This window comes from Gopherus evgoodei, chromosome 6, assembly GCF_007399415.2.
Source record: "Gopherus evgoodei ecotype Sinaloan lineage chromosome 6, rGopEvg1_v1.p, whole genome shotgun sequence".
Lineage (NCBI taxonomy): Eukaryota > Metazoa > Chordata > Testudines > Testudinidae > Gopherus > Gopherus evgoodei.
Genome location: NC_044327.1, coordinates 36,352,640 through 36,377,854, shown reverse-complemented (window position 1 = coordinate 36,377,854; position 25,215 = coordinate 36,352,640). Strand labels below are relative to the sequence as shown.

At 47.2% G+C, this 25,215-nt stretch overlaps 1 protein-coding gene across 4 annotated transcripts in view; it reads left to right on the top strand.

Moving 5' to 3' along the window:
• The window catches only part of VPS13A (vacuolar protein sorting 13 homolog A), a 332,822-nt gene that overhangs the window by 182,385 nt on the left and 125,222 nt on the right, over window positions 1-25,215 (top strand). For all 4 annotated transcript variants that reach the window (XM_030566144.1, XM_030566145.1, XM_030566146.1 and 1 more), the window contains exon 42: window positions 10,775-10,876. In XM_030566144.1, coding sequence (XP_030422004.1) covers window positions 10,775-10,876 — 102 coding nt within the window. The remainder of the gene's footprint in view (window positions 1-10,774; window positions 10,877-25,215) is intronic.

Sequence of the window (25,215 nt, the reverse complement as noted above, 5' to 3'; positions counted from 1 at the left end):
CCCAGATTGCACAGTCTGAAGGACAATCGTGTTATAATGCGCTCGCTGGGTATGCACACGCCAGTGACCCAACGCAGGACCTTCCGGCCCCAGCTGCACCACCCTAACGCCCTGCTTAGGCTGCGTCAGGACTTTAGCAGAAGGCGTGGTAGAGGGAATCGTCGGAAACAGTCTGGCCCTCAGGGAGGTCAAAATCAGGCGCCCCCTAAACCACCAGCGGAGCCCAAGCAGAACTTTTGATGGGATGCCCGAGGACAGCCCACTAGTTGCTCTACTGGATCCTTCTCCTCCCTTTTTCAACCGCCTCTCACAATTTCTCCCTGCCTGCTCCCAGCTAACTTCAGATCGTTGGGTCCTATGCACAGTGGAAGTGGGATACTACCTCCAGTTTGTTTCAACCCCGCCTTCCCCCCCTCCCTCCCCATCCCTCTTCAGGGACCCCTCTCACGAGCAGTTCCTCTTACGAGAGGTCCAGTCGCTCCTAGCCATGGGAGCCATAGAGGAGGTGCCAAAAGACATGAGGGGCAAGGGGTTTTATTCCCGCTACTTCCTAATCCCCAAGGTAAAGGGAGGTCTACGACCTATCCTAGACCTGCGAGAACTCAACAAATTCATGATAAAGCTGAAGTTCCACATGGTAACCCTGGGGACCATTATCCTGTCCCTGGATCCGGGAGATCGGTATGCTGGCCTCGATGTGAAGGATGCGTATTTCCACATCGCAATTTACCCACCACACAGACGGTACTTCCGTTTTATGGTCAACCATCAACACTTTCAGTTCACTGTGCTTCCATTTGCCCTTTCTACAGCTCCATGTGTGTTCACAAAATGCATGGCTGTAGTCCCCGCCTCCCTCTGGCGTCGTCGGGTACACGTCTACCCGTATCTCGACAATTGGCTCATTTGAGGGACTTCCTAGTTACAAGTGTCACAGCAGCTGCGCATCATCAAAGAAATCTTGGGGAGCCTAGGCCTGATGATCAACACAGAGAAGTCTACTCTGACACCCACGCAGAGAATAGACTTAATTGGGGCAATCCTGGACTCCAATCTGGCCAGAGCCTGCCTCCCGCAGTCGCGTTTTCAAGCAATGGCTACAATTATTCGAGGTCTTCAAACCTTCCCGACAACGTCGGTGCGCACCTGCCTCAGCCTAGTAGGTCACATGGCTGCGTGCTCCTTCGTGACCAAGCACGCGAGGCTTCGCCTCCGTACCTTTCAAACCTGGCTTGCTTCAATATACCAACCATGCAGAAACAGCCTGGACTCGGTGCTCACTGTTCCCCGGAAGGTTCTGGGCTCCCTAACCTGGTGGCTAAACCCCATTCTAGTCTGTGCAGGGATGCCATTCCACCCACCGCAACCCTCGATGCCCCTAACCACAGATGTGTCATCTCTGGGTTGGGGTGCCCACGTCAAGGGCCTTCGCTCTCAAGGCCTCTGGTCACCTTAAGAGCTGGCCTCGCACATCAATGTGCGGGAGCTGAGAGCGGTCCGTCTAGCATGCCTGGTGTTTTGAGAGCATCTCCAAGGCCGTTGTGTATCAGTGTTCACGGACAACACAACGGCCATGTTTTACATAAACGAGCAGGGTGGAGCACGCTCCTCCCTCCTTTGTCAAGAATCCGTCCACCTCTGGGATTTTTGCATAGCCCACTCGATCGATTGGGTAGCGTCTTTTCTCCCAGGAGTCCAGAACACTCTGGCGGATCACCTCAGCAGATCCTTCTTGTCTCACGAGTGGTCAGTTCGTCCGGACGTCATCCATTCTGTTTTCCAGAAGTGTGGGTTTCCCCACATAGACCTCTTTTGCCTCCTGAGAGAACAGGAAATGCCAGGTGTTCTGCTCCTTCCAGGGACACTCCCCGGGCTCCCTCTCAGATGCATTCCTGATCCCTTGGAAGAGGCACCTACTCTATGCCTTCCCACCATTTCCGCTCGTCCACAAAGTCTTACTCAAGCTCTGCAGGGACAGCGCCCACCTGATCCTGATTGCTCCAGCGTGGCCGAGGCAGTACTGGTACACCATGTTGTTCGACTTCTCAGTGGCAGACCCGATTCCCCTGCCACTCTGGCCAGATCTCATAACACAGGACTTCGGCAGGCTTCACCATCCAGACCTACAATCTCTTCACCTCATAGCATGGTTGCTGCGTGGTTGAGCCAGTCTGAGTTGCGTTGCTCTGCTTCGGTCCAGCAGGTGCTCTTGGGCAGTAGGAAGCCTTCCACTAGGATGACATACCTGGCCAAGTGAAAGTGTTTCTCCTGCTGGTGCGCTCCGCGTAACTCAGTCCCTAGGCAGGTGTCCATTCCTACTGTCCTGGACTACCTCTGGTCCCTGAAAGAACAGGGCCTAGCAGTCTCTTCCATAAAAGTGCATCTGGCAGCCACCTTCCACCCAGGGGAATATGGCCTATCAATCTTCTCTCACCCCTTAGTTTCAAGGTCCCCAAGGGATTGGAACATTTGTACCCTCAAGTCAGATGCCTGACCCCTACCTGGGATCTCAGCCTGGTGCTAGCCAAGCTTATGGATGCTCCTTTCGAACCACTGGCCACCTGCTCGCTGCTGTACCTTTCCTGGAAGACAGCCTTCCTCGTCACTATTACTTCGGCAAGATGAATATCTGAGCCTCGGGCCTTGACAGCGGACCGCCCGTATGCGGTATTCCATAAGGACAAGGTACAGCTGCAACCACACCCTTCCTTCCTCCCTAAAGTGGTGTCCACCTTTCATGTCAATCAAGACATCTTCCTCCCAGTCTTTTTCCCGAAGCTGCACCCATCGCATCGGGAACAACAGCTGCACACCCTAGACGTTCTCAGGGCTCTTGCCTTTTATATCGAGAGAACAAAACCCTTCCGAAGATCACCTCAGCTCTTTATAGCTGTGGTAGACCGGATAAAAGGCCTACCAGTCTCATCCCAACGAATTTCATCTTGGGTAACATCCTGCGTCCATGCATGCTATGATTTGGCTCACGTTCCGGCTAGCCACCTCACCGCCCATTCTATTTGGGCTCCAGCTTCATCTGCTGCCTTCCTGGCCCATGTTCCCATCCAGGAAATATGTCGAGTAGCTACCTGGTCATCGATTCACACCTTTGCCTCACATTACGCATTGGTTCAACAGTCCAGAGATGATGCAGCATTTGGCTCAGCAGTTTTGCATTCTGCAACATCTCACTGTGACCCCACTGCTTAGGTAAGGCTTGGGAGTCACCTAATTGGAATCGATATGAGCAAGCACTCGAAGAAGAAAAGACGGTTACTCACTTTTGTAACTGTTGTTCTTCGAGATGTGTTGCTTATATCCATTCAAAACCTGCCCACCTTCCCCTCTGTCGGAGTAACTGGCAAGAAGAAACTGAAGGGCCATTGGGTTGGCAGGGGTATATATCCAGCATCATAACAGTGTCACTCCAAGGGGCAACTCAGCCGACCCACTGAGTGTTGCTAGGGTAAAAATCTTCTGACGAATGTGCACGCGATGTGCGCACACCTAATTGGAATGGATATGAGCAACACATCTCGAAGAACAACAGTTACAAAGGTGAGTAACCGTCTTTTCCCTATTCTGCCACGCACTATACAAACATAGGTGATCCATACCTTGAAGAGTTTATAATATAATGCCCCCTCTGGCAAACAATGCCCATGCTTAACTTCATACCTGTGAGTAGTCCCACTAAAGTCAAGTTTAGTGTTTGTGGGCTTGGGACATACATAGACAGGACAGACTTATAATGGGAGAAAGATGTAGAGTACAATTTTCAAAAGCGCCTAAGTCTCACTGAAAATCAGTGGGACTTGATTTAGTGTCCTAATTCACTTTTAAAAATGGGTTTTAGGTCCAGATTGTTAAAGATATTTAGGCACCTAAAAATTCAGACAGATGCGTATGGGATTTTCAGAAGTGCCTAGATATGTAAGTCCCATTGATTACAGCAGGAGTTAAGCATCAGTGCTTCTTTGAAAATCCCACTGGGTGCCTGTGTGCATCTTTAGGCATGTAAATACTTTAACACATTTGACCCGTAGTACTTTGAAAAACTTTACTCATAACCTACAAGCAGAGTAGTTTGCAGCAACATCTTGAAAGAGCAACCGTTGCTTATGAGCAACATTTCCCCTGTGAACACTTGCCTTTCTGTGAATTGTCAATGCTCCCCATAACGCTCCCCACTTACGAGCAACATGCCAAAAGAACACTGATATGTTGCTACCTGCCAATCAGCAACATAGGGGAGAATCCAGAATAAAAACTGTAGAAAACAGTCTATCATCGTTATCTCAAGGTCCCTACTGAAATAGCTTATATAGCTGCTTCAGTCTCTGGCCCCCAGGCTGGCTCTGCCCTCTGCTTTCTGCAGCCCAGCATCTCGCACAGTTCTGGATATCTAGGCTGCTCACGGAGGTAGATCAGTGTTTTGGTGCTGCACACACTGGCTATGTGCCCTCTGCTTCTGCTTGCCACCAGATTCTCTGTGTTCACAGCAGTAGATGGTGGTTTCTATTGCTTCCACCCTTCTCATTTTTTATTTTTTTCTCGCCAATTTTTGGGTAGGGGGAGCAGTGTTCTCCCTCTTCAGCATTCCTCCTCCTTACTGGGTCAGTTAACTCTTTGGGGGTGTAATTTACCCTAAGTATCGGCAGCAGTGTCTCACTGCCAGATACTCTGTCCCTATACAGTCATGACAGAGCAGCCAAGAAAGCACAGGGTCAAATCACTGCTCTATTTGTGAGGCAGCCTTCCCAGGTTTGACAGATGGTGTGTTGTGCCCAGCCTGCACCCAGCCTTCTGTCCCTAGCTCTTCTATATCCCTTACCCACCAAGGTAGCCATGATTCCAACAGGGAAAAATGGACAGGGTCCCCAGTGCAGAGCAGGGAGAGGCTCTAAAAGTGAGGAAGACTCTGACTACTTGACTGAGGGGATATGTCCCAGAGGACCCCTGCAGAACAAAGAGGGTAGACTTGTGAGGCCCACAAGTCTTCCCTCCCTCTTCCCAAGTCTTAAAGTAGGTCTTGAGCATCCTGGGGAAAGAAGCAGGGCTTCTAATATTCCCCCTCTCATAGGGAATGGGACCAAGTGAGTGAGAATTCAGAGACAGTTTTCAGTCCCAGAAATCCTGGAATTTCAACAATTCTGGACTTTCTCCAAGAAGACATAGACAAAGGCTTTAGCCAGTATCGTGCATCAGGTCTCTGCTCTTACTTGCCTGCTATTGTCAGGATCTTCTGGCTTCCTGACATAGGTAGCTAGATTCCTTCCAACTCTTCTGACTTCCAACTCAGGCCACTCTTCCCAAATTGGGACCTTTGGCTAGTTTTGAGGGCTCTGACAAGCCATCTCTTCAAGCCTCTGACTTTAGTGTTGGCCTTTTATTTTTCCAGTAAGACTTGTTTCTTAGTAGTTGTCATGTCTGTCAAGTGAGTGTCGGAGCTGGCAGCCTTATCTGTACAGGAGCCTTACTGCACCTTCTATGAGGACAAGATGATGTTCAAGACACCAGAATCCTTTCTTCCTAAGGTAAATTCCTCTTTTCACGGTTCTTGAGTGGTTGTGCTTCCTTCATTCTGTCTAAATCCATAACATCCAACTGAAAAGATGAAGCATGAAGATTGCTGAAAATCTCAAACATACAGGATCTACAAGAAGATCAGATTCCTTATTTGTGTCTTTCCACCCAAAATGCCAGGGATTCAGAACTTCCACATCCTTCATTGCTCAGCATATTAAACTATGTATTGTGTAAGCCAACAAGACTTCAGGGTTTCCTGTACCGTAAGAGATCAAGACACGTTCCATGAGATCCCTTGCTATTTTGTGGGCAAAATGAGCAGGTATGTGCATCTCAGAAAGTTGCAAAGCGACTACTTAGTCAACAGCTAACTGTGACATACCAGGGTACAATCCAGATTAACGAGTAGCTGTGTCACCCCTGCCCTGTAACCTGGTGTGCCCTTTATTATGTCTTGCTGCTTCAGTCTCCAACCTGGACTGCTCACAAACAGCCTCTAGTATGTTAGTCATTCCCAGCTATGTCTATGCGTGTGCTGCAGCCATCTGGCAAACCTCTGGCTTTTACCAGCCTTGATTATGATTCAGGGTGACCCCAACACACTTCCAGTCTCAGATTTCCTCCCAGAAAAATGTCTTGTACTGTTCAGCCCACTACTGGACAGTACAAATATAGAGTCCATTATTTCTTTAAGGAAATAATTTGCATACAACTTGTTACCCCAAATGGAATTACCCAGACACTTCAGTTTGAACCCGGGATTAAATAAAATAACTTTAACTACAAAGAGAGAGATTTTTAAGTGAGTACAAGCAATGAGGCATAACCCAGAAATGGTTACAAGAAAAATAAAGTATTTACTGATGCCAAACTTAACAAACCACATTAGATTAAAAACAGAGTTTCCTCTCCACATGCTTAGAGCTGTTCTAGTGATCAAACTTCTTAGGTCAGGACCCCTTCTCTCAGTATCCAACTAATGCTTCCTTTGTTGCTGTCAGTGTGATGGGTAGGGAGAGAGAGAGGGGTGCCTAGGGGTGTTTGTCCCTCTTTTTTATATTTTCAGTCCCCCTCTTGAAAAACATATCCCCCTGAGAATCAGAGCAAAGAGACTGTGGAAGGACATTCCCTGATTTTTTTCCCACCTGTATGAACTTCCTTTGTCTTCCCTTCCAGCATGATGATTCCATTTGCTGCTTAAATGCTAACTAAGCAAAGCACACATTCCTTTGTTTAGGACAAAGCTGCCAGTTTCTGTTTGGGCAGGGCTGTGGGATTTGGAACGTGTTAACATCATACAGGGTAATCTTATAACTTCACATACAATGTTGCCACACATATTTGGCCAGAACAATATTGACCAGCAAATTGAGTTTTCAAAGGATACCTTACAAGACATGCTTTGTACAGAGATTATTATAGTAGGGTGTAGGGTGTGTATTCAGGGATGTATTCCATCACACGAACACCTTCGTTAAGCACTATAAGATAGACTTTGTCATACCCATTGGCCTCCTTTGACAGAAGGGTACTGTAGGTGGTGGCCCAGAACTAATAGACTTTTCAGCATGCTCGTAAAAAGGAGGATATTACTTTTCTACCAGACTCTTGTTTCATAACTCTCCCTACATCTGTTCACTACTTACGACTTCACAGATATCCAGAATTGTGGGAGACATTGGGCTACAGACCAGAAAATTTCTTCCTTATAGTTTTCTTTCAGCTAGCATCTCCTACACGTCGACCCACCCTAAATGGCGTAGAAGCCAGGATGAGATATGTAGTGGATTTGTTACATTATGACTCAACTTTGGTCTAACGTACATAGTTATTTTGTTACCTTGAGTTATTCTCAAGGTGTACAACTTTCATAACGTCTGGCAGCAAATTGGATTGTAAGGGGAATGGCCATACCACATATTGCCCAAATGCTGATCTGCCTCATGAACTGCAGAGAGAGAAGGGCATCCCAGACATCCAGAAATTTGGGAGATATTATCAGCAGAAATGAAATGATCAGTAAGCATTTTCCATTCTGCCTTCTAGGGGAGCAGTTGGAGTATCTGTGGCCACATTCCCCTTCAGAGGGATTGAGGGAGTTTCCCATGCACTGTTCTTGGTCTAGTATGTATTGAAGTATGTGGCTGCATCTCATCACTAAGGCTATGATTTTGTCACAGAGGTCACGGAATCCATAACTTCCAGAGACCTCTGTGACTCCAACCCATGGCAGCTGGGAGCTGCGGGATACCCCCACCTCCTGAGATGGTGAGGGCCCTTGGCACTCTGGGCAGCAGAGGGGCCCCGCAGCTCCTGGCTGCGGTGGGGGGGGACTCACCATTCCTGGCCGCCACTGGTGGGCCCGAAAGCTCTGAGCTGCCTCTGGGGGGTGCTGGGATGTCCGAGCAGTGGCAGAGGGTCCCACAGCTCAGGGCTGCCACCAGCGGCCCCTGCAGCTCCTGGTCACCACAGGCGGCGACCCCTGGGGAGCTCCAAGGCCCCATGGGCGGCGGGTGGCCCCTGCAGCTCCTGGTCACCATGGGCAGCAGGGGGCCCTGCAGTTCCTGGCTGCCACTGGTGGCCCCAAAGCTCCGAGCTGCCTCTGGCAGCAGGGGCCCCAGGAGCTCCGAGCAGCTGCAGGCACCAGGGGCCCCCACAGGTCCTGCCTGCCACAGACAGTGGGGTCCCCTATACTTCCTGGCTGCCACTGGTGGCCCCAAAGCTTGAAGCTGTCTCTGGTGGTGGTGATCCCGGGAGCTCCAAGCAGCCACAGGCAGCCTCACAGGTGCTGGCCACTGCAGGCGGCAGGGAGCCATGCAGCTCCTGGCCACCACAGGCAGTGGGGACCCCCTACAGTGGGCCTCTGGCAGCTCCCAGCTGCTGTGGCAGCAGAGGGACCCTGCCACTCTTGGCGGCATGGGCCTCCAGAGCTCTGAGCCCTCACAGATGGTGGGGGCTCCCAGAGCTCTGAGCCTGGTCCCCCGCAGCTGCCCAGCTGCCAAAAGTGGGAGCTCCACAGCTCATCAGTTTGTCACAGATGTTTCTAGTAAAAGTCATGGACAGGTCATGGGCTTCCATGAATTTTTCTTTATTGCCCGTGACCTATCCGTGACTTTTACTAAAAAATATCCTTGACAAAATCTTAGCCTTACTCATATCACCCTCTTATCACCATAATATGGTGCTTCTGAAGGTTGACCAGGTATTGTGGTATCAGTTTAGACTGACTTCATGTTTTCAGGTTTATCTTCACAACCATAAGGGCTGGAAACATGTTAGTCTGGTTGCATCAAATTTTTTTTTATCAGTAGTATAATGTAAAATACTTATACAATTCACTCTTGTGTTTTTACATTAGACATTTTGGTATAATATTAATTCTTGAGATTTGTACCTATGTCTTGTAACACTTCCATTCACCTTTCTTTCCTTAATCAATAACCCACATGGATAGACTTCCCCTAAGGGGAAACTTGGACTAATGTGGACTTCCATTAGATTAAATAGAGAGTACTGTGTATACCAACTAGAGCAGGAAACTGGATACCAGAGTTGGGGTCTAGATTTTGTTATTGACTTGTTAGGTAGATATAGCTAAATACACCTCTACTGATATAATGCTATCCTTGGGAGCCAGAAAATCTTAACACGTTCTAGGTGAAACCGTGTTATATTGAACTTGCTTTGATCCACTGGAGTGTGCAGCTCCGCCCCCCTGGAGCACTGCTTTACCGTGTTATATCCAAATTTGTGTTGTGTCGGGTGGAGTTATATAGGTAGCGGTGTATCTCTATCTGTGAGAGTCTGTTTACCTAAATGTAAACTAACGATGGTGCTACTAATCTGACTCACAGGTTGGTTGTGAGAATTAATGTTTAATGGTGTGTTTTGAGATCCTCAGATGAGAGCAGATATATATTCAAAGTATTGTGTGTAGTTTACTGTTGCATCCTAGGCTATAAATGAAATGTGTATTTACTGGTCAGAATTTTCTGCTTCACAAATCAAATCGTTCCTCTTCTGGGTGTGTGGGGTGGGCATGTGAATGCCTGCAAAATTGCTTAAATCTGTGTGGCTAAAATATCTTCCACAAACTGAATCCACAGCCTGGAGGAGAAGAGCTCTTGCACCATGTACCCAGTATTCAGCCCTGCTAATTGTGTTGAGCACTGAGCTCAAGATTTGGCCCTATACAAAGAATGAAAGTGGAAAGTATGACCAACTTTTTCCAAAAACATAAAACACTTATTGCATTAAAGACAGATAATGAATATTTTCCCAGTATTATAAGTCTACATAAGCAATTATAATAGTTGCCAGATGGATGTAGCATAATTATGAACAGGATAGGAAATGGTCCCCGAGACAATCTCTCTTATGATGTTACACATTATGAAAGACTGAGAACCCTTGGGCTAGAGAATTTGCTAATGGGATACAGAACTTTTCATTCTAGGCCACTTATTCATATTTAGAACTGGAAAAGTAAGTAGAAAACGAAATCTGTTGCCATCAGGTGGTGGTTTAATAGCCTGCATGAAATAAGTTGGTGATTTTAGTCCAGTTTCTACTGACATGTATCCACATCCCAGTGGTTCTATTGGCATGCTTCTCAAAGACACCAAAGGTAGAAATGACTATGTAGAGAGAACTTACCCTAATGGTTCTTACTGATTAGAATTGAGGCACATTTATGTGGAATTGGGTCAGGGGGAGTTTGTGCTGCTGCCTTATGGGCCTTGCTTGCTTTGTGTTGTATAAGTAAAAGATTTCTGTCTCTAGTTCCCTTTATAGTCCGATTCTACTACCTTTATTTATATTTAGAACCTTACTCTTTGATTTCTATGGGGCTACTTGAGACATAATGTGCTATTCATTTTGAATAATGGTGGTGGAATTTAGTCCATGATGACGAACATCAAATTTCTTTTAAATAAACTATTTAATTCAAAGACTTACCTGCCTATTTGTGGAAAACAGCTAGGGTGAAATCCTGGCCTCAATGAAGTCCGTGACAAAACTCACATTTTCTTCACTGAGGCCAGGATGTCAGCCCCATTGTTTTTTCATGTTTTATTTTAATTTTACTTAGTTTTTTTATATTCTAATATAATAAAAACAAACAACATGTTATAATGTCTTATTTTGATGTTTCTGTTTGAGTCTATAGAGCATCTTTTATTTGGTATTGGTTCTAAGGTGTATCTTCTCTTAATTCAGTACTCTTGATGATTTTATATTTCTTTAGGTGCATTATTATAATGAGATGTTTGGTGTGTGGGAGCCTTTGCTTGAACCACTAGAAATTGAAAAGAGCGATGAATTCAAACCATGGACTCTTGGAATCAAGGTATATATTCAGAAGTGTAAATTGAAACAACTAACATGCTAATCTACATTTTAAATAACTTTTGGGTTGAAACATGAACCAGTAGAACAAGGCTGTTTGAACTTAATGTTAATGCCCTGTTCAGTCGTGTATGCCAAGGGGATAAAATGCAGGGTAGGCCACAAGGCTAATATAACTCTAACTATGTATATTGGCTAAAAGTGAGTGCAGTTAGAAGTTGATTGACTACACTTTTTTCCCCTTTGCATTATTGTATCTAGAGCATGTATAGTCATGATTAACTTAGAGACAGAAGCTGTTCACGTAATGCAGCACAGTGATTAGTCTACAGTGGCTACTCACTTGCCAAAGTATATATTTAAAACTTCATTTTTAAATTGAGTACAAAAACTGAAATTGAAAAAGAAAAGAAGTTTTCTCTCTTCACATGGATTAAACCAACAGTTCTCCTTTGAGTAGATGCAGCCACGTATTTCATTTAGGTGTCTGTGCACAGAGTGCCGGAGCCAGAGAATTTGCCTAGCAGTATCCATAGTTGGGCAGCGCTTGCGCCTTGTAGCTGTAGCCTTTCCCCTGGCTCTGAGGTGGCACCACCCTGACCCCTCTTCGGTTCCTTCTTACCACCTGTGGCAGGAGTTGGAGCTCTGTGTGGTTTTCAGACTCGCAATCCTCTATTCAGTGAGTTTTTTTTCTAGTTCTACATAGTTCATTAGTATCCCAGTATAGTGGTAGTTGTAGTTTGTCATCTAATGATGCCTTCACCAGGGTTTAAACATTATGTTGTGTGGGTGGGGTGAACCCTACTAACTATCCTTACACACAGTGCTTGCTGTGCCTAGGTGAAGCCCTCTTTAAGAAGCAGTGTTCGATTTTCAGATTGTTCACGAAACAGACTCAAGTGGTGAGGAATCTCCATCTGAAGCAGCACCTGCTCAAACATGCCATGTGGACTGTTTCAGTACCGAGGCCCTCCTCAGATCATAGGTCACCCTTGGATTTGGAAAGTGCTGTCGTTCACTTCTTGGAACTGTTGCCTCTCCGAGGAGATTGAAGAGTTGTTCCCCATCATGTGTGCTGAGGAAAGGGTCACATAATTAAGCGATGCCACTTCAGGTTCTGTGGGGACTTGTCTCCCTCCTTTACAAGAAGCATGGATCGACATGTGATGAAGCAGGTCCTATCAGCTGCTCTCCGACACTGTGCAGAGAGGTCAGAAACCCTGTACCATTGACTCTGGTTCTGGCCCAAGGGTATCCTTTCAATCAGATACCAATGAGGGTGATGCTGGCACTGGCTGCTTCAGCGCAGTGTATCAGGCAACAGGGACCTCCTCTGCTTTCTGTCTTGATCTCTCCCTTGGTCCAGAACTTTGCCAGGGCTGTCCCCTTTATAGCCCTGTTGGCTGGACAGGCTGCTGAACCTATGGGTCTGCTGATGCTGCACTGTGATGTTTCCCTTCCACACTCAGGAGAAATGGGGCTGGTACTAGACTGCTTATAAGCAACCTCCTTGGTACCAGGAACTACTTCAGTTCCTATGTGACCAGCACTGCCGGCCCTTCACCTTGGCACTCTTAGTTATGTCAGTGCCAATGTCGACTTCAGAATCGATACCACTCCCAGCACCAGAAACAGCAGAGGCATACTGTGACGATGCGGTTCTGGCGGGACCCAACTGAGAGTGCCAGTTCAGGACCAATTGCTCAAACAGGGCAGTCACAACCCATGGCTGGGGTTTTTCCACCTCTAAGGCAAACCAAACCAGCCAGACAAAAAGGACTTCGGTTTCACCCCACTGGCTAACCACAAGTCACACAAGCAATTTCCTTAGACACTCCAGTCTCCCAGTATCACCACCAGTGCCACCTGTCCTGGTGATGAATGGTTATGAAAACCAACACCCCAGTAAAAGAAAAAGGTTCTCTCTATCCCAAAGGGCCAAGCCCCAGACCCAGGTCAATATACACATCAGCTCTTACCCACAAATCACGCTGTTGCCAATCCTTTAGAATCTAAAATCTAAAGGTTTATTCATAAAGGGAAAAAGATAGAGATGAGAGCTAGAATTAGTTAAATTGAATCAATTACATACAGTAATGGCAAAGTTCTTAGTTCAGGCTTGTAGCAGTGATGGAGTAAACTTCAGGTTCAAATCAAGTCTCTGGAGAACATCCCCACTGGGATGGGTCATTAGTCCTTCGTGTAGAGCTTCAGTTTGTAGCAAAGTCCCTCCAGAGGTAAGAAGCAGGATTGAAGACAAGATGGAGTTGAGGCATTAGCCTTATATAGGCTTTTCCAGGTGTAAGAACACTTCTTTGTTCCTACTGTGGAAAGTTACAGCAAAATGGAGTCTGCAGTCACATGGGCCAGTTTCTGCACACCCTGCTGAGTCACAGCCGTATCTGCCTCCTCTCAATGGGTCAGTTGTGTAGCTGATGGTCCTTAATGGGCCATCAAGCAGGCTAAGCAAAGCTAACACCAACTTGTCTGGGATCTTTCCCAGTAACACAGCACAAGTTTGAAATATAGGCAGTATACAGCCAATATTCATATCTTCAACTACAACATGATATAAACATACAGACAGCATAATCATAACCAGTAACCCGTAACCTGGTCTTAGACATCTTATATGACCCCCTTTACATAGGATTTGGTGCCACTACAGGACCTTGATTGCAAACCATGTTCTATATGGTCCCAGTTTATATCAATAACGTCACACATACTCGCTGCCAGCCGAACCCTTTCCACCATTGGTGTAAGCCCCCTCATCATTCTGGGCTATGGATGAGTCAGACTGGCTACTTATGCCCCGAAGCCTGGGACTTCTTTGCAGTCCATGCTGGATGTTGTGGATATGTCAGCCAGAGTGATGGCCTCTGCAGTAACTATGAGGAGGTCTTCCTGGCTTCAGAACTCAGGCCTTGCTCCTGATGTCCAGCAAGCCATTGAGGATTTGTCCTTCGATGGCCCATTACTATTCTCAGATAAAGTAGATGAGACTCTGCACTTCTTCAAGGACCCTTCAGTCCTTGGGAGTTTTTACACTGGCAGTGCATGGCCGTCTCTATGGTGTTCAACAATAAGGATAACCACACTATCATCTGCAGTGTGTATTTGGGCAGCCTTTCCTTTTGATGAGGCAGCAGGATTACCTCCAGAAGAGGGCATACATCTCACAGCAGAAAGCAGTTGCGTTCAGGGTTTGGATAGTCCACACGTCCTCCTGTGATGCCCCCCAAGCATCCATTTTAACTCCTTGGTCCAAAGTAGTGTTCCAGTCATTGGTCCCTTCCCCTCCATTTTGGGGACAGGCCTGCCTGCTTTCACTATACTTGCGTCTCAGTCATCACCAACAGCTGGGTCCTAAGCACTGTTAGATCAGGCTATGCCATCCAGTCCCTCTCCATCCCTCCTCTCCACTTCCCTCCCCATCTCTCTTCCAGAACCCTTCTTACAAGATACTGTTCCTTGAGCAGGTTCGCGCTCTACTTGTGTTGGAAGTGGCAGAGGAGGTTCTACTGGATCACCGGGGTCAGGGTTTCTGTTCCTAGTGGTTTCTGGTGTCCTTTGCGATCTGAAGAAATAGATCAGATAAATTAGTTTCTGAATTGTCGCTCTATTGACCGTCCCTCCATCTCTCCGAATGACTGATTTCGTGTCTTACACATTCAGGACGTTTACTTTCAAGTGGTGATTTTGCTGAGGCACAGAAAATTCCTTCAATTCATTGTAGCAGAGCATCATTTCCAGTTTACAGTGCTTCCTTTTGATCTCTCTTCTGCCCCTGGGGTTTTTACCAAATGCATGGCTGTCATCATGGCATATCTCAGAATGAAAGGGATCCATATCTTCCCCTATCTAGATGACTAGTTACTGAGAGGCAGATCCAAGAGAGGAAGTCCTTTCTCATGTCAGCACTGCACTATGCTTGCTCGACCTCATCTGAAACATTGGGAAGTCTGCTTTGGTACGTACTCAGAAAATAGAGTTCATTTGAGTCCTAATAAACTCTACAGGTTCGAGAGCATTTCTGCCAACCAACCATTTTCAGGTGGTTCGCCACCTCTTGCCTCAGTCTGCAGTCTCCACCTTCCACGACAGTTCGGATTTGGGATCACTGAGAGGTCAAGGTCTGTGGAGGGTGTGATGAAGTGGGAAAGTTCTTAATGTTTTTTCTGAATACTGTGTATGTGCCTCAGTTTCCCCTATGTATTTCTTAAGTATCTAGGTGATAGGATTAGGGTGTGTGATTGTCGCAGAGCCATTATGATGCTGTCTGCATAGAGAATGTCCGACACCCTGTCTCCTGACAACTGATGGCCTGGGCCCTTCCCCTGCAAAGGTGCCAACTGAAGGTGTTGGAGAACAAAGAGATCAGGTGGCCTCCTGGCCCCAGAGAGAGACAAAAGCCAGAGGAGGGGTTGGAGAGTTTGTTTGGAACTGTCTGGGGAAACGGAGGGGGGGTCTAGACAGGACTCTGGCCTTCCTGGCCCCAGGATGGACCTGACTCAGGGGTCTTGTTTCCTATACCTACAAGCTCTGTTTTAGACTGTGTTCCTGTTGTCTAATAAACTTTCTTCTTTTACTGGCTGGCTGAGAGTCATGTCTGACTATGGAATTGGGATACAGGGCCCACTGGTTTCCCCAGAAGTCCCGCTTGCGCGGACTCGCTGTGGGAGGTGTGTGGTGTGAGAAGGGGATGCTGAATGCTCCGAGGTCAGACCCAGGAAGGGCGAAGCTGTTTAAGCTTCTTGCCCTGGAGACAGTGTGCCTACAAAGAGGAGTCTCCCCCAGAGTGGTGACTGGCTTCATATGGAGTAGTTCCAGAGCATTCCCGGTGACTCCGTGACAGAGGGGAGCAGGAGTTCTCTCCGCATTTCAGTTTTCTGGAGCTTCAGACTATTTACAATGCGTGTCATGTGTTTGAGGCCATATCAGGAGCTCAATAGTTCACATATTTACCCGACAATACCACTATGATGTATTCTGTGAACAGGCAAAGAGGAGGACACTCCAGGATGCTCTGCCAAGAGGCAGTCATGTTGTGGCAATTTTGCACTGGGCAGAGTACGCTCCCATAGCCGACAGCTTGCCTAGGGTTCAGGATCACCTTGCCGATCATCTCAGCAGGAATATTTTGCTGAATCATGATTGGTCTCTAAAGACAAACGTCCTCGGGACTATCTTTGCATTCTGATGATTGACCTCTTTGCTACAGGGGACAACAGGAAATGTGACCTGTTCTGCTCTTGAGGAGACCAGTCCAGGCTCCCAGTCCAATGCCTTCCATCTCACTTGGCAAGCAGCTCTCTTCTATGACTTTCCCCTGATCCCAGTCATCTGACTGGTCATCTTGAAAATGAAGATGGATTCATCATCAGGTTCTTATTACGCTTCTGGCGTTTAGGGCAGTGGCGAAGCTCCTCCCCCCTGTCTGTTTCTGTCTGTTTCTGTCAAGTCTTTCAATGGTTCCCCAGCTGTGCTCCAGATTTTTCCAGCTCTGCTTCCACAGCTCATCATCATGTTGTTTTCAGAAGGCTTCGTTTTCGCTTGCTTTCAGGTGTCCATCTTATTGCTACTCTGATGATGGAATCAGTTTCCATGTGAAGCACATGATCGATCCATCTCCAGTGCCTCCTGGCAGCGATGGTGCTCAGATCCTCTTGGCTGCACTGTGTCAATAGATGTTGATTTGAGATTGCTCTGGGTCAAAAGATATGGGGGATTTTTCTGAGGCAGGTTGTATGGACTGAAGACGGTTTGGACATGTCAAACTTTCTCATTCCCCAGCATTCTGCACTGTAAAGTATTGTGGAAAGTACGCATCTCTGATAAATCTTGAGTTTGGTTTTGGTGTTGTATTTTGATGATTTCCAGACGGTATCAAAGCTCCTTTAGGTGTTCCTGGCTTTGCTGATTTTGTTCCGGATGTCCTGGCTTGTTCCACCATCCTGGCTGATGGTGCTATCCAAGTATGTTAATGTTTCTACATTGGTGAGAACATAATCCTCTATCTGGACAGGTGATGGTGAGACAATATTAAAGGGCATGATATCTGTCTTATTGAAGTTGATTTTCAGTCCAGTTTGCTGGCTGAATGCTTGAGTTGTTTTTTCTTGTATCTGGTGTTGGGTATATGATAGGAGAGCAACATCATCTGAGAAGTCCAGGTCTTCAAGGGGTGAGAAGAGTGTCCATTTAATGCCTCTTGGCATGTCTTCTGTTGTACGCCGCATTACCCAGTCAGTGGCAATGTTGAAGAGGATTGCAAACATAAAAACAGCCGTACCGGGTCAGACCAAAGGTCCATCTAGCCCAGTATCCTGTCTTCCGACAGTGGCCAATGCCAGGTGCCCCAGAGGGAGTGAACCTAACAGGCAATGATCAGGTGATCTCTCTCCTGCCATCCATCTCCATCCTCTGACAAACAGACGCTAGGAACACCATTCCTTACCCATCCTGGCTAATAACCATCTATGGACTTAACCACCATGAATTTATCCTGTTCTCTTTTAAACGCTGTTATAGTCCTAGCTTTCACAACCTCCTCAGGAAGGAGTTCCACAAGTTGACTGTGCGCTGTGTGAAGAACTTCCTTTTATTTGTTTTAAACCTGCTGCCTATTAATTAAACCTGCCACCTATTAACATGACGCACCCCTGACATACTCCTGTTTTAACTTCAAAACTGAACTCTCTGTGATCAACACTGCATGTAAAGTTGATATAGAAGCTTTTGATGACGGTTGTACGAAAAGGAATTTCATATGCCTGCAGAACACGCCATAGGCTGGTTCTGTGAATGCTATCAAAAGCCTTCTTAAAGTCTATGAAATGTAAGTAGAGTTGCCTTTCTCACTCTAAGCACTGTTCTATTGTGTTTCATAGAGTGAAGTTCTGGTCTGTGCATCCACGCTCTTTCCAAAAACCAGCTTGCTCTTTTCTGAGAATGCTATCAACTGCCTCTGATATACAGTGGACTATGATCTTACACAATACTTTGCTTGACACAGATAAAAGTGTGATGATACACCAGTTATTACAATCACTGAGAGTTCTTTTCTTTGATATCCTCACTATAATCACATTGGTCCACTCATCTGATACTTTTTTTCCTTTTCCAGACTGATGTCTATAGAGGGGCCAGGATAGATGCTGCTAATTTAGGATTTACGTTGAATAATTCTGCATAATAATTCTGAAATAGAGGACCCAGTGGTAATCATCTTATCGGCAGACACGCCTACAAGAGTGGCCCTGCCTTTTATTCGCATTATGCAGGCGAACGTTGACACCGTGTGGCAGTCCTCAGCCTCTATTCCCCCCACAGCTAAGGGGGTAGAGAGGAAGTACATGGTGCCTTCCAAAGGGTACGAATATCTGTACATACACCCTCCTTTTTGCTTCCTAGTGGTGCATTTGGTCAACGAAAGGGAACATCATGGCCAGCAAGCTCCTGCTCCCAAGTCTAAGGAGGCTAGGCGCATGGACTTGTTGGGCCATAAAATATATTCTGCAGAGGGCCTCCGACTTAGGGTGGCAAACCAGCAAGCTCTCCTCAGTCGCTACAATTACAATACGTGGGCATCTATGGGGAAATTCACTGAGCTGATTCCATAAGACTCCCGCTGGGAGTTTGCTGCCCTATTGGAAGAGGGAAAGAAGGTAGTGAGAACCTCCCTTCAAGCTTCCTTGGACGCAGCTGACTCGGCAGCCAGAACTCTGGCTTCAGGAGTAGCGATGCGACAACTCTCCTGTCTCCAGGTGTCAGGACTTCCATCTGAATTACAGCAGACTATACAAGATTTGCCCTATGAAGGCCAGGGGCTATTTTCTGAAAAAACTGACCCTAGGCTGCAAAGCCTAAAGGAGAACAGAATAATTATATGCTCGCTGGGGATGCACACCCCAGTGACTCAGCGCAGGTCCTTCCGCTCCCAACCTCACCGCTCTTACCTCCGCCTAGGCCACGACAGGACTTTGGCAGAAGACTTGGCCAGGGGAATCGCAGGAGGCAGTCTGGCCCCCAAAGGGGTCAAACTCAGGGCCCTCCTAAACCACCTGCGAGGTCCAAACAGAACTTTTGAAGGGGCGCCCAAGGACGGCGCACCAGTTGTTTTCCTGGATCCTTCTCCGTCCTTTGGCAACCGCCTCTCCCATTTCCTCCCTGCATGGTCCTGGCTAACATCAGATCGTTGGGTTCTACTCACAGTGGAATTGGGATACCACCTTCAGTTTTTCACCCTCGCCTTCCCACCCTCCCTCCTCGTCCCTCTTAAGAGACCCCTCTCACAAGCAATTCCTCTTACGAGAGGTCCAGACACTCCTAACCTCAGGAGCTATAGTGGAGGTACCGAAAGACTTGAGGGGCAAGGGGTTTTATTCCCACTACTTCCTAATCCCCAAGGCAAAGGGAGATCTAAGACCGATCCTAGACCTACGAGGACTCAACAAATTTATGATGAAGTTGAAGTTCTGCCTGGTATCCCTGGGGACCATTATCCCGTCATTGCATCTCGGAGACTGGTATGCCGCCCTCGATATGAAGGATACGTATTTCCACATTGCAATTTATCTACCATACTGAGGCCACTCTCCGTTTTGTGGTCAACCAACACCATTTTCAATTTACGGACCTTCCATTCGGCCTTTCTACAGCACCACAAGTATTCAGAAAATGCATGGCTGTAGTTGCCGCCTCCCTCTGTCATCGCTGGGTGCACGTCTTCCTGTATCTCGACGATTGGCTCATTCGAGGGACCTCCGAGACAAAAGTGAGACATCGTCAAAGATCTCTTCAGGCGATTAGGCCTGATGATCAGTATAGAGAAGTCCACTCTGGTTCCCACGCAGAGAATAGACTTCATTGGGGCAATCCTGGACTCCAATCTTGCCAGAGCCTGCCTACCACAGCCTCGGTTTCAGGCGATGGTAACAATTATTCAAGGCCTCCAAAACTTCCCGACAACGTTGGCTCGCACTTGTCTCGGTCTCCTAGGCCACATGGCTGCCTGCAACTTCGTGACCAAACACGCCAGACTACGCCTCCGTCCACGCCAGACTTGGCTTGCCTCAGTATACCAGCCGGGCCGAGACAGCCTGGACAAGATCCTCATTGTTCCCGAGAACATCTTAGGCTCCTTGACCTGGTGGCTGACTTCCACCCTAGTCTGTGCAGGGATGCCATTCAACCCACCACAACCTTCAATGGCCCTAACCACGGACGCGTCATCTCTGGGTTGGGGTGCCCACCTTGAGGGTCTCCGTACTCAAGGCCTCTGGTCAGCTCAAGAGCTAACCTTGCACATCAATGTGCGGGAGCTGAGGGCTGTTCGTCTTGCATGCCAGGTGTTTCAAGAGCATCTCCAAGGCCATTGTGTATCAGTGTTCACGGACAACATAACAGCCATGTTTTACATAAACAAGCAGGGCGGAGCACGCTCCTCCCTTCTTTGTCAGGAAGCCATTCAGCTCTGGAACTTTTGCATAGTCCATTCAGTCGATCTGGTAGCGTCCTTTTTCCCAGGAGTTCAGAACACCCTGACGGTTCACCTCAGCAGATCCTTCCTGTCTCACGAGTGGTTGATTCATCCGGACATCATCCATTCTGTTTTCCGGAAGTGGGGTTTTCCCCACATAGACCTCTTCGCCTCTCGTGAGAATCGGAAGTACCATGTGTTCTGCTCCTTCCAGGGACGTTCGCCGGGCTCCCTCTCAGACGCATTCCTGATAATGTGCAAAGACCATCTCCTCTACGCCTTTTCACTGTTCCCACTGGTCCACAGGGTCCTGCTCAAGATCCGCAGAGATAAAGGCCGTCTGATTCTGATCGCTTCAGCATGGCTGAGACAATTCTGGTACACCGCATTGTTTGACCTGCCAGTTACCGACCCAGTCCCCCTACCCCTCTGCCCAGACCTCATTACTCAAGACCACGGCAGACTTCGCCACCCAGACCTACAGTCCCTTCACCTCACAGCATGGATGCTGCATGGTTAAACCAGTCCGAGTTACGTTGCTCTGCCTCGGTCCAGCAGGTTCTCCTGGGTAGTAGGAAGCCTTCCACTAGGTTGACATACCTGGCCAAGTGGAAGCGTTTCTCCTGTTGGTGCGCTTAGGATAATACTGTCCCCACACAGGCACCAGTTCCTACTGTCCTGGAGTATCTCTGGTCCCTAAAACAGCACAGCCTAGTGATCTCATCCATAAAGGTTCACTTGGCGGCCATCTCTGCCTTCCATCCAGGGGAGAACAGGCTCTCTGTCTTTTTGGACCCCATGGTTTCCAGGTTCCTCAAGGGCCTGGAACGTTTGTGCTCACAGGTTCGAAGCCCATCCCCAACGTGGGACCTCAGTCTGGTTCTATCCAGGCTCATGAGTGCCCCCTTTGAGCAGTTAGCCACCTGCTCGCTGCTGTACCTCTCCTGGAAGACTGCCTTTCTCGTCGCCTTTACATCAGCAAGCTGGGTATCCGAGCTTTGGGCCCTCACAGCGGACCCTCCATATACAGTGTTTCACAAGGACAAGGTACAGCTGCGTCCTCACCCCGCCTTCCTCCCTACAGTGATGTCTGCCTTTCACATTAATCAGGACATCTTCCTCCTGGTCATCTTCCCGAAATCGCATTCATCATGTCGGGAACAGCAGTTGCATTCTCTGGATGTTCGTAGGGCTCTCTCCTTTTACATTGAAAGAACAAAGCCCTTTCAAAAGTCTCCCCAACTATTCATAGCAGTGGCAGACCGGATGAAGGGCCTTCCAGTCTCTTCGCAGCGAATTTAATCTTGGGTGACGTCTTGCATCCGTGCCTGCTATGACTTGGCTCACATCCCATCTCACCACCTCACTGCCCATTCTACTCGGGCTCAAGCTTCATCTGCCGCCTTCCTGGCCCACATACCCATCCAGGAGATATGTTGGGCAGATACTTGGTCATCTGTGCAAACCTTCGCGTCACACTATGCATTGGTACAAAGTCCAGAGATGACGCGGCATTTGGTTCAGCAGTGTTACATTCTGCGACATCTCACTCCGACCCCACCACCTAGGTAAGGCTTGGGAATCACCTAATTGGAATCGATATGAGCAAGCTCTCGAAGAAGAAAAGACGGTTACTCACCTTTGTAACTGTTGTTCTTCGAGATGTGTTGTTCATATCCATTCCAAACCCGCCCTCCTTTTCCTCTGTCGGAGTAGCTGGCAAGAAGGAACTGAAAGGCCGTTGGATCAGCAGGGGTATATATCCGGTGTCATAACGACGCCACTCCAGGGGGCGACCCAGCCGACCCACCGAGTGTTGCTAGGGTAAAAATCTTCCGACAATCATGCACGCGGCACACGCACACCTAATTGGAATGGGTATGAGCAACACATCTCGAAGAACAACAGTTACAAAGGTGAGTAACCGTCTTTTACTTTTTCCCACTTTTGTTGATCTCCTCATCTGTATTCCCCTCCTCTTCATCAAGGTCTGCAAGTGCTTGAAACCTGTTCTTTAACTGCAGAATGAAGGCTTTCAGTATTTCAAGGGACTCTAGTTTGTCAATATCATAATGTCTATGTCCCTTGTTTGGTGGACCCACACATCTCAGTTTTAGCTTGATGGGGGCTGTCACAAGGTGGTGGTCACTGCCAACATCTGCACCCCTTCTCATTTTCACATATGTCAGTGAGTGTCACCATTGACCATGATATGGTCAATCTGGTTCTTATCTCTGCCATTTGGAGAACACAATGTCAGCTTATGAATTTCACGATGTTCAAATACGGTTTCACCAATGATTAGGTAATTCATATTACAGAAATCAACAAGCCTCTCTCCATTTTCATTCATAGTGCCACACCCATGTCTTCCCGTTGCTTTGTCATTGTTTATGTTGTCCTTACTGACCTTGGCATTCAGGTCTCCCATGACAATAAGTCGTGGCATGATATTCTAACTCTGCCTGTAGTGTAAGGTAGAATTTGTCCTTTACTTCCCCATCACTGTCATTTGTTGGAGCATAACAGTTCATCAGGGCGATATTATTATGTTTCCCTTTCAGTCTGGCTCTCATAAGTCTGCCACTGATGGATTTCTATTCAAGCAGGGAATGCTCGACTCCCTTCTTCAAAAGGATGACAACACCCTCATGGTGTTGTACATCATCCCATCCAGAAAACAGCAACGTTTCTCCCAAGGCGGCTGTTGTTAATCTTCCTGATCCTATCCATCTGCTCTTGCTGACACCCAGGATGTGTAAGCTGTAGAGTCTCATCTCTGCTATGACCTGAGCTAGCTTCCCTGCTTTTGTACATTGTCCATACATTCCAAAAACCAAGTTTGGTTTTTGTCTTGGTGTTGAGCACTTCAGTCTTCATGCCAGTGGCTTGCTTTCGGCTTTCGCCACTGGCAGTCATATGGGTCATTGACTCCTGAAGGCCATCACGCACAGTAATGGTCAATTTCTCCACTGTTTCCGTAAGACATTTTGTTTTTTTACGGGACAGGGTTGTTAGTCCTGTGCCTAAATCCCAACCTGGAGGACCAGGGTGTCTGTTTTGTCTGGCCTCTGTGCCACAGACCAATCCAGCATGGTTGAACCTACCAGGAGCAAAAAGCTCCCGCCAACACAGACTCTGGGGATCATTAGAGCATGCAAGCTGTCCTGCCACAACAAGGCATGGAAACCAGAGCACAGCATGGCTGCTGCATGGCTTTACCAGGATGGCAGGTTGAGCAAAATGGAGATGGTTTTTCAATTCAACCAATGCTGGCTTCCATTCATGACATCTTGGAGTACCTGCTGCACTTTTAGTCATTGGAATTTGTTTTTAGTTCATTGAAAGTGAAGATCAGTCTTCTCCAGTCCCATGGTGACAAGATTCTTGAAAGGGCTTCTTTGTCTACTCCTCCACTCCAAGAGCCAGTTCGTCTGAACTTGACATAGTCCTAGTAGTCAGATGAGACCTCGGTTTTAGCTCTTAGCATCTTGTCCCTTTCCGCTCCTGTCTCAGAAAACTGCATTCTTAGTAGTGATGATATCCATGAGGAATATGTGAGAGTTGCAGGCTCTGATGGCGGGGCCTCCCTATACAGAATTCTCCGAAGACAAGGTGACTTTACAACCATATCTAAAGCAGTTTCTCAGTTTCATTTGAACCACGCTGTATACTTACCTGTATTCCTTTTAAACTGCATTCGTCTCTGGAGGAGCAGCATCTCCATACATTAGGTGTCAGGTGATGTCTATCCTTCTGTCTGGACAGGATGAAGGAGTTCTGTGCTTCGCCTCACCTGTTTGTGTCATATGCAGATTGTATGGAGGGTCAGATGGCCTCTTCATGGATCATCTCTACGTTTGTATCATCCTGTATCAAGACTGTATATGAAATAAGTAAGTGAGTGTGAGCTCATTCGACGAGAGTGCAAGCAATGTCAGTAGTGTTCCTCAGTGACATTTTCACATTGAACATTTGCATAACTGGCACGTGGTCTTCCATAGGTACATTTACAAACTGCTATGCCATCACCGCATCTTCAAAGGTGGATTCAACTTTCAGAAAGGTTGTCCTGCAATCCTTGTTTAGGTAGACTCTGAATCCCCCTGAACGTGGAGGGGGTACTGCTTGTGAGTCATCTAAATGGATTTACACAGCTGCTTCTACACACAGTAAGTAATAGTTTTTTCTTCTTTAACTGTTTTTTTAGATGTGATGTAGATTTGTATTCCTTGACCCACCTTCTGTCCCCTCTGCCTTAGAGTCTCATCTCTGGGCATTCAGTGCAAGGAGACTGAGGGAGGGTTGGAGCAGCGCCACCTCATGTGACCAGGTGAGGGTCTGTGGCCATGAGCTGTGAGCTTCACCCCTCTGTGGGTACTGCTAGGCAAATTCTCCTGCTCCAGTGCATCAGGTGTGCATACACCTAAGTGGAATACACATCTGCATTACATCTCAAAGAACCACTGTTACAGTTACTCTATGTAGAAGAAAAATCTGTCTGACTATGCCAGGTTTCAGTTAGCATGGAACTTTTGTCTTTGACATTTTAAAACAGGTTCTTTGAGTGGAAACTATCAGAATATTAATCCTTGTCAATGGTATAGGTTTTTCAATAGAGTGCAGCTTCCAGGTGCTGCTGAATTACAGCCTGCTTTTTTTTTAAGGATAGTTGCCGTTTGCTCAAGGAATGCTGTGTTAGTTGCGTGTGTTCCCTTAATAATTGGTTATATTTATGGGATATTAATCATATTTTATACTAAAAATAGCCTTTAGGTGGTATAGAGAAGGTTGGACTTAAATTTTCAGATTAGAAAAAATGCAGTAAACCTAAAACAAATGTGGATCCTGACCTC